Raw genomic sequence first — 9,667 nt, 5'->3', positions numbered from 1 at the left:
AAAGACCCCAAGAAATTTAGTTTCACGAGTTCAGTTTCAACATCGCATATTCGTAAATTTCTGCATGCATTCCTGGCCTTATTACCAAATATGATGCACTTTGTTTTACCAAAGTGAAGCGGCAATTTGTTATAATCAAACCATTCCTTAAACTTCTGTAGTTCCCTCTCCATCGTGTCCAGAACTTGTCCCAAATGATCCCCACTACAAAACAGCCGTGTCATCTGCAAATAAAATACAAGTCACAGACATGGAAACCAAACATACAGTATGTCATTAATATATAAAAGAAACAGCAAAGGCACAAGGACTGAGGTCTGGGCCACCCCACAAGTGCACCTCAAAAATTCTGAATTCATCCCACCCAAGTGAACATACTGATACCTATTGTACAAGTAATTGGCTATCCAATCATATGCTAATCCTCTGATGCCATACTTCCATAATTTATCCAATAATACAGTACGATCAATAGTATCAAAAGCTTTCTGTAAGTTAAAAAAAAAACCCTAGAGTGTATTATTTGTTTTTAATTGCATTTGTGATGTGTTCCACAAAATTAGTTACCACCAGTGAAGTAGTACAATTTTTCCTAAATCCATATTGCTCCTCATTTAGCATGTGATGTTTGGATATAAAATCATCCAACCTCTTAATATGGAGCTAAATCCAGGCCAAAAGTTTTGTAATCTGAAAATAAAAAGATTGAAAAAAAAATATTTGAAACTGAAAATTCAATGTTTGTTCTTGAATTTTATAATCATTTAAAAAGTATTATCTAAATAAAAATAAGTGTAAGATATATATTTTTCAGTTTAAATAAATTTTAGATTCAGCTCTGTAATTATTTTGATCAAATAATTTATTTTCATTCATATTTCTTTTTTTCACCTTCAGATTTTTTTTCACTTTCAGATCTTATTTTTCAGTTTCAAACTTTTGGCCCCGTTCTGGCGTGGGAGGGCGTGGCTTCAATTGAGAGGGGCGTGGAATTGTGAGTGACAGCAGAGCAATCAGTCCTCACATGATGTTGCTTTCAGGAAAGGTGGGTACTTTGATAGATAATGACTCTGCTCCCGTCTCCATCGTTTATGTACTACGCGGCTGGCGTCTGAAAGAAAATAGAGAGAATGAAAGCTTATTACGAGGCTTTAAAACCTCGAGATAAAGCTGTTTATTGTGACCGATGTGTAGCAGTTGGTTCAGTGGATCCGTATGTTGTACCTGATAGTGAATTTAATGACGATGTAACAAAGTGGCCGGCAGTTTCACAGCGTAAACTTAATATGACCAGAACCAAGCAGACCGCCCGTAAATCCAAAGCCAGAAGAGCACTTCTGCTACCGGCGGTGTGAAGAAGCCTCACCGTTACAGGCCAGGCACTGAGGCGCTGAGGGAGATCCGCCACTACCAGAAATCCACGAGCTGCTGATCCGCAAGTTGCCAACCAGGTCAGCCTCGCCGGCCTCCTGCAGAGCATCACAGTGGAGCTCTGAAAGCGGAGGTCGGTTTTGACGTCCTGAGCGATTTCTTTCACTAGGTGCTAGAAGGGCAGCTTGTGGATCAGTAGCTCAGTGGATTTCTGGTAGCAGCGGAGTGCCACAGTGTCGGGCCTGTAACAGTGAGGCTTCTTCACACCGACGATAGCTGGAGCGCTCTTCCGGGTGGCTTTGGATTTGGATTTATGGGAGGTCTGCTTGGTTCTGTCCATATTAAAGCTTCCTTCAGATCTGCTGAGCCAGGTCTCTCTGTGTCACTTAGAAAGCTCGTAACACTCCACTGCTTGATGGACATTAACTGCTGGCAGCCTGTAAAATGACTGACCTTCCTCATTTTCATGCGGCGATGCTGCGCTGCATTCACGGCCTTGTGTGAATTTGGGACACATAGGTTTTGTAGGTGTTAAACAAGTGTAGGTATTAAACTTTACAATCTTGTATATTTTCCATTTTTTAAACATCAAAAATTACCAAGAGTGGTCTAGAATTACTTGTAATTGACATCTTTGTCCTTAGCAACACTTTATTTACAGGTATCAAGATAATACAGTGGAGAGAAAGTGTTAAGTCATTATCTATCAAAGTACGTTTCCTGAAAGCAACATGTGAGGACCGATTGCTCTCCTGTCACTCACAATTCCCCGCCCCTCTCAATCAAAGCCACGCCCTCCCACACCAGAACGGGGCCAGAAGTTTGAAACCGAAAAAATATGATCTGAAAGTAAAAAAAAAAAAAAAGATCTGAAGTTGAAAAAAGAAATATGAATGAAAATAAATTATTTGATAAGAATAATTACAGAGCTGAATCAAAAATTTATTTAAACTGAAAAATATATATCTTACACTTTGTTTTGATAACACTTTTTAAATGATTATAAAATTCAAGAACAAACATTGAATTTTCAGTTTCAAAATTTATTTTTTCAATCTTTTTTATTTTCAGATTACAAAACTTTTGGCCTGGATTTAGCTCCATAGAAACCATCTCAATTTGTGGCTAAAAGGCAGATATCTGGCCACCCTACACGCTATAGTGAAATTTTATAAATGCACAACAAAATCACAAAATGTGGCATCATGCAGAGCAAAACATAAAAAGAATGTGTCCAGATAACACATTCTGACCATGTGAAAATGTAAGTAATTGCAACCTTTTTTGCAAAATGTGTTAACAAAAATGAAACACTAAAAATTTTTCTAAAAATCAACTTTTTTTTTTAATGACGCCTCCATACTAGATTTACAGGGGGGTTATTTTTCTACATAAATTGAAACCAGCTTTGCACACAGAAAGTTTAAAATCAGTACAGAACAAACTTCATATTTTTTGTACATGTGCAGAAAGCGAATACACAAATCTGGTACAGGGTCATCTCAGTCCCTGACACTGTAGTTCTATTGATGAAAATTGACAGCATTTGTTTGTTGAAAAGTTAAAACCTGCAGGAGCCCTTGAAGTCCTCAGAAATTAAAGCAAGGGTTCATTCATTATGTTGGACCAACTTTAACACTCGTCCTCATGAGGTGTAGTTCTTTGGGGATTACGTTCCCTAAACTCTTGACGCTTAATGACATAAAACCTCACCCCAAATATCACCACCACCACCCCAACAGCCACAAGAATCCACACCCAGAGAAAATGGCCAGCAGCAGGGGACATTTTCACTGTGTGATTAGATGGCTGTTGGACAGGATCTGTGGGGATGACAATATCTTCTTCTGCTCTGATGCATTTGATGTGATCTTTCAACTTAAATCCTTCCCAACAAGCACAGACAAAACTGCCGTAAGTGTTTTTGCACTTTTGGTCACACTGCTCCATTTCACATTCATCAATATCGACACAAAACGTTTTATTCATTATGAATCCCTCTGGACAGATGCAGGAAGTGCCAGCGTGGAGGTTAGCACATATTGCCGGGCATGTCTCTTCTGTGCAGTGAACCTGACACTGATGAGGGTCCTCAATTTTTGGGATATATCCTTGGAAACAGGAGCATTTATAACTTCCTGGCACATCTGTGCAGATGTGTTCACACGGTGCATCTGAACAGCTGTTAGCACTTTGAAAAGTGTTTGCATCTGCAGCTTCCTGTGCCTGGCATGCATTTTTGTGGTCCGTTGTGCACAGAAATCCATCAATTTTGTCAGAGCACAGCCTCTCTGTCCACTTGAGATCGTTTGAAAGTGACACACAGTGCACGGAGCAGACTTGAGTGCTGTCCTTCCAAGTGACAAAGGATGGGATGAAACCCCTGTGGACGTGGTGAGACCTCCAGGCATACCCTCTCAGCGGCACTGACAGATTGCTGCAGATACCAGCTGGTAAACGCAGTCCGATCCAAACGTGTCCGGGAACACTTTGCCCTATTGCCTCCAGGATTTTCTGGTCCTTCTCAGACTGCAGTACCATCAGTTCCCCGTTCCTGGCACGGCATGCTTCCTCAGCCATGCTGAAGTCCATGCGGTCCTGGTTGACAGTCACACAGTCACTGTTGATGCAAACAGGCTCGCAAGCTTCAGCCTGCTTCAGGGCTGCCAAAAGACAGCACAGCATCAGGACATGAAGCTGTGTTAGCTGTGCATTCAGGTTCAACGAGGTCATGTTGAGCTACAGCAGATTATCCTAAAGTGTTAACTGAGGAAAGTCATGGAGATTTTACAGCCTCAGGCTTCTTACTCAGGAAGCAACACCCAAAGAACACAGGAAGGAAATGAAGGTCTACTACTGGTCTCTTTAGAAACAGAAAAAAATACCCATTACATCCAATTTTCAGAAAAACAATTGAACATAAATTTCACTTTTGGTCATTTTGTGCTCTGTTTTTCTCTGCAGACATGTTAAAGAAGAATGTGACAACAAATGGAGTGAAATACATGCTTTCCTCTGAATTGATCTACCGCCCACACACACACACACACACACAATATTAGTTAAAAAATTCCTTCAAAAGTGTACGGCCCTGCAAATTTCACAAAACTCACCATTTCTGCTGAAATCAAAGCATTATACTGCTGGTGTATTTTTGTAGCATGTTGCAAAATTACAGCTCATTTTAATCAAGAGAACATATTTGTCTGGGGGAAGTCCATGTTGAATATGGTCTTTTCCTTCTAACGCCGACGTGCAAACAAGACTGCGTGTGCACATGCATCAGAGTTTGAGTTTACCTGTGACCTGACCTACTTGCTTGATGGGCATTCCCGGGGCGTGCACGTCTTGCAAATCACTTCAGAAATGTTATCTGGTTACAGAAACAGCACTTTTAGATTTAGAAGTGTTTATTTCTTGCTAACATATACAAAATATATGAGACATATATTAGATTTATACAGAAATAAGCTGTTTCAGAACATTTTCTGCCATCATCATGCCTCCTTTTTTTTTATTCTGATTGGCAGTTTCTATTTTCTTCCCAGCATCCTCGCACAGAACAGGGGAAACCTCTATGTACTGTCTAATGTCACCATCAAATGTAGGTCATGTCTGACCTCTTGAATTTCAAACCATAAGGGGTGGAATTTCTGAATTGTTTCCAGACAGTGCGAATTTTGATCACATTGGCAATATAATATTATGAATTCTTTATTTACATGCTAAGGAAAAATATAGCAGCGCAAAAGATGATTCTTTTTATGACTTAAATCTTAAAAAAAAAAACCCAGAGGCTGTACAGCTTTAAAGTAGCATCACTGTTGTGGCTCCAGTAGGGGGTGTGTCATCTAAAAGTAGCTGTGTCATGTAGCCTAAAAAACTGAAGTTAGGTCTATTATACTTACATTACCATTTTATTTAAAATATGTGCAAATCATGACGTTTACACTAGGTGCCAACTGTGTCAGAAAAAAGTGCTGTTTTCAGAAGGTTTCTCAAAGCACATTGCTATTTCTATCAGCTCTTATGATGACATGGCTTGTTTGACAAGTGATGGGCTTCACTGAATACTTCACTGAAAACTGATAATGAGGACCAAAATAGCGCTGGTGTTTGCTTTCCTTCTCCTGCTTCTATGGATTTTTTGGGTAAATGTTGCTTTACTTTACTTTTTAATATCTTTAGCTTGCAGGACAAGGAATTAAACTACATATGCTGTGTGTGATCAGAGGAAGATGCACCCCATCCATTTCACCTGCCACACTAAGGGTGTGTATTGTTTACCTTTGGATGATTTTTGTCTTTCAATCTCTTCCAATATCATTATCTAAAACAACACAAAAAAATATATATCCACACACATCTTGGATGCCTTAGATATAAATAGGGTGATTAGTCAGCTAGTCGCCAGCTAATGGTAACTGACTAGTTAGGTGTGTGTGTGTGTGTGACATCGTTATTCAAGAATTCAAACGGCGAGAAAGTTTTTTTTTACAGTTCTTGTTATTGAAAGAAACCTTGTCTCCTTAACAGGATAGAGTTGTTATGCCATCACGTGTGCGCTTAGGTGTTGTCTAGTGGGATCTTGAAAATTTCTTTCTTTTTTTATACAAATGGAAAAAAATTACCTTTTTTACAAAAGCACATTTATTTGCAATGAACCTGTTTGAAAGCTGGATGTGCACAAGATTGGCAATTTAACTTTCACTTTTGTTTCTCAGTGCAACTAAAACTAACATTGAATATTTCTGAAATGTTTTTGCTGATATGGCACATCTGTTAAACCACAATTCAATTTATTTCATTTATACAGCACCAAATCACAACAAAGCTGCCTCGAGGCACTTCACACAAGTAAGGTCTGACCTTACCAACCCACATTGTGTTCATTTTGTTTGATTATACATTTCACGTCTATTCAAAAATAATTTTGCTGCTGAGCTAGTGTCCTCACATAGTGATACTAGCATGAGGTTTTATCATTATTATTTTTTTAACTGTACATTTGTGTCAACAACAAAATGAAGCCCAGTTAACTTACTTTGACATATACAGACTCAAAGTGTGTTTTTGAGGATGGTTAGTCTTAATCTATAACTACTATCCACAGAGTAATGCAGCCTTTAGTTTGGATTACATTTTAACTGCAATAACATAAATTAGCAGGCTGTCTGTGAGTTTTCATAACCATCTGGTCACAAGTCATCAGTCAAGATGGAATTGTAGAGTTTTTCTAAACGTGGATCTAAACCAGAGGACACCCAACAATATTCATCAGTCGTGTCACTCTTCTTGGCTTCTTTGGCTTCTTCGGCGTGGTTGCATCTATAAACTGCAATAATTAGCGTCATGCCAATTACAAGGATGAGAGGGATAACCGACCCAAGCACACAGATCATCACTCTGGAGTTAAAGATGTCTGCCAGACTTGATGCCATAGATATGTTGCTCTGCTGCGTGATGTTGGCCACAAATGCAGGCGGTGCACCTGTTTGTGGCAGATGGTGCTGAACTTCAGTTGTGGTCCTGGTGACGCTTTCTTGTTTCCTGTTTTCAGTGGTGTGGTCATTGAGTGGAATGGCTGCAGTGGTTGTCACAGCTGGACTGCAAGTCATCCCGTTGGTGTCCAGCTGGAAGCTCTGTGGGCATGTGCACAGGAAGCTACCTAAAGTATTGACACATTTGAACTCACAGCGATTGCGGACACATTCATCCACATCTATGCAGGAGTGGCCATCCTCAGATAAAGCAAAGCCAGTGTTGCAGTGGCAGGAAAAAGATCCCAGAAAGTTCAAACAAGTGTGCTTGCATCTCGGCTGAGCGCATTCGTCCACATCGCGACATCTGCCAGCCACCATCTTAAATCCTTCCTTACACACACACGTATAGCTGCCATGTGTATTGATGCACAACTGATCGCCACAGGGTTGAAATTGACACTCGTCAATGTCAGAACAGCTGTGCAGGTTTGCATCAAGTTTCAACCCATCTGGGCATTTGCACGAATATCCCGATGCCCCCATTATGCACTGGTGCTCACAGGTGTTAATGCCACAAACAGCTTTCATCCTGCAGAAGAATCCATCCTCTTCCAGCTCGTAACCATCCTTGCAGAAGCACCTGACTTCATCGGAGGCTTGACTGCAAAAATGTTCACAGCCACCATTATTGAATGCACAGGTTGGCCGTCCTGCTTTGCAGAACGGACCGCGGAGAGTCCAGTGAAAGGCGCCATCTGCACCCGTACACACAGAGTAGTGAGCTTTGTGGCTGCCGCACGTGATCTCGGCAGATGTTCCAAGAGGTAATGACTGCGTGTCACTTTGTCGCAGCTCTGATGAGAAAGGTGCCATATACGTGATATTTCCAGGTCCCAGCAGCATCAGTGCTTTGCACATTCCTTTGAAATAAAACTTGCACATGTAAAAAGCGGGCTCTTTGCAAGATTTTGCAGTCCACCTTAGCTGGTTCTGACCTGAAGCCAAGTAATGAATCCTGACGCATCGCTCCTCAGTGCACGTGTTGACAGGTTCCTGTTCCCACTTGGAGTAGTGGGAATCTTCTTCACCGGATACCCACTTAAACCCCTTGAGACTCTGATCAGGCAGCACACAGTCACCTTTGTGCAATTTTAATCCAATCCAGAATCTGAGGATTCGGTCCTGATTGCGCCTGTGGATCTTTGACAGAAGGGAAAGCACCACATCCTCCTCTTCTGCATCTCTGACGGTCATCAGATAGCCTCCTTTGTCAAAGCAGTTCAGACGAGCCTCCTCAAAGTTCACCCAGTCTGCATGCACCGTGAAGCATGCATACGCGGTGCACAGCGTCTCAGGTTCAGCTCCTCCAGCTAAACCCTTAAAGCTGATGATTGTATGCAACAGAAGAATCAACAACATCGTTAAGAAAAAAAAGTCCTGATACACAGTATCCTTGGCAGTACTTTGATACAAAGGTACCAGTATGCACTTGTCAATTCGTGGCCAAATGCAAGTGCTGTGGGTCTGAACCCAACATGCCTGCTCCTGTGTCCTGTTTGAAACATAAACTGAAGACGGAAACAGTATTTAGAACACTTTCTTCTCCCCCCTCTTCCGTTCTGAAATGGCAAACAATGAGAGCCTCTGCAGTGTTTTAGCTACTCCTCCAGATGTCTCCGGCTCCTGTAAGCATTATACATTTTAACTGACTCCATTAATTGTGGTGACTTACAATGCATGAACACAAAGAAGTCACACAGGCTTTAATAAGACAAATGAGCTCCGTGGAACAACGGACTTAAAACAAGGATCGACCGTGTAACCTTTCTAACCAATCTGACATCTCAGTGTCTGAGTGCTACAATTAGGCCCCATAACACAGCATTAGTTTATCATCCCTGCCCACACACTGAAATTGACCCACATCAAAAAAATTTTATTGAGAATTTTATTGACAGTGGAACAGCTGGTGCAAGAACTGGCATGTTTGCTATAGATGGCAAGTATGCTTCGACCAAAGACGGCAAGTTCCCGGCTTGGCCAGACCCTAAATAAGCATGTTTTTGATTGTGGGAGGAAACTGGAGTGTCTGGAGGAAACCCATGCAGACATGGGGAGAAGAAGTAAACGCCACACAGAAAGGCCGGGAATTGATCCTGCGACCTTCTTGCTGTGAGACACCATTGCTAACCACAAATCCACCATGCTGCCCATTTTGTTACAGGCTTATTTTGGAATAGGGCTGTAACATAACAAAATGTGGAAATGGGGAAGCGCTATAAATACTTTCTGGGTGTACTGTAAGCCCTGAAATGCTCACATCGCCCACTAGATGGTGACAAAAGCTTCTCAAATAAGCTTCAAGGTCTTGACTGTTTATTCATTTGAGAAGTTAACTTTTGGTGAAAATAAGATGCGCTAACAGCCAAAAAACAACTTACAGTTGTGTCCCTTGCCCTTGTGGGTAATTTATTTGTATAAATATTCATAATAATTATTACTGTTAATTACAAGTATGTGAATTTTCAGTATATAAGTTGCACTGGAGTATAAATCACAGGAGCTCCGAATCTAGGAAAAAAAAAAAAGACGACTTACACTCCGTAAAATATACTGTACAGTTTATGATGCACAAATACAAGCTCCTCTTCTGACTTAATAAGCAGTAAATATTACAGAGTTAAATAGACTCCAGTGAGTATAGACAGTGTTAATTCAACTCATCATAGTTTTAAACCAGCCCCATCGTGTTGTGTTAAATCAAGTCGATCAACTCTAATTGAGTTGATACAAACTCTGATTCTGACAGGCTG

At 40.8% G+C, this 9,667-nt stretch overlaps 1 protein-coding gene across 1 annotated transcript; it reads right to left on the bottom strand.

The window, feature by feature from the left end:
- Positions 1–2,809: 2,809 nt before the first annotated feature.
- Positions 2,810–8,414, bottom strand: LOC117531921 (complement component C1q receptor). Its single transcript, XM_034195109.1, has 2 exons — positions 6,573–8,414; positions 2,810–4,110 (listed from the first exon to the last, which is right to left on the bottom strand). The coding sequence occupies exons 1-2, from the start codon at positions 8,271–8,273 to the stop codon at positions 3,004–3,006; spliced, it is 2,808 nt and encodes a 935-aa protein (XP_034051000.1). The 5' UTR covers positions 8,274–8,414; the 3' UTR covers positions 2,810–3,003.
- Between the last annotated feature and the right edge of the window lie 1,253 nt (positions 8,415–9,667).

This window comes from Thalassophryne amazonica, chromosome 19 (genome assembly GCF_902500255.1).
Source record: "Thalassophryne amazonica chromosome 19, fThaAma1.1, whole genome shotgun sequence".
Taxonomy (NCBI): domain Eukaryota; kingdom Metazoa; phylum Chordata; class Actinopteri; order Batrachoidiformes; family Batrachoididae; genus Thalassophryne; species Thalassophryne amazonica.
The sequence above is the reverse complement of the archived record's forward strand: the minus strand, read 5'-3'. Positions and strand labels throughout refer to the sequence as shown.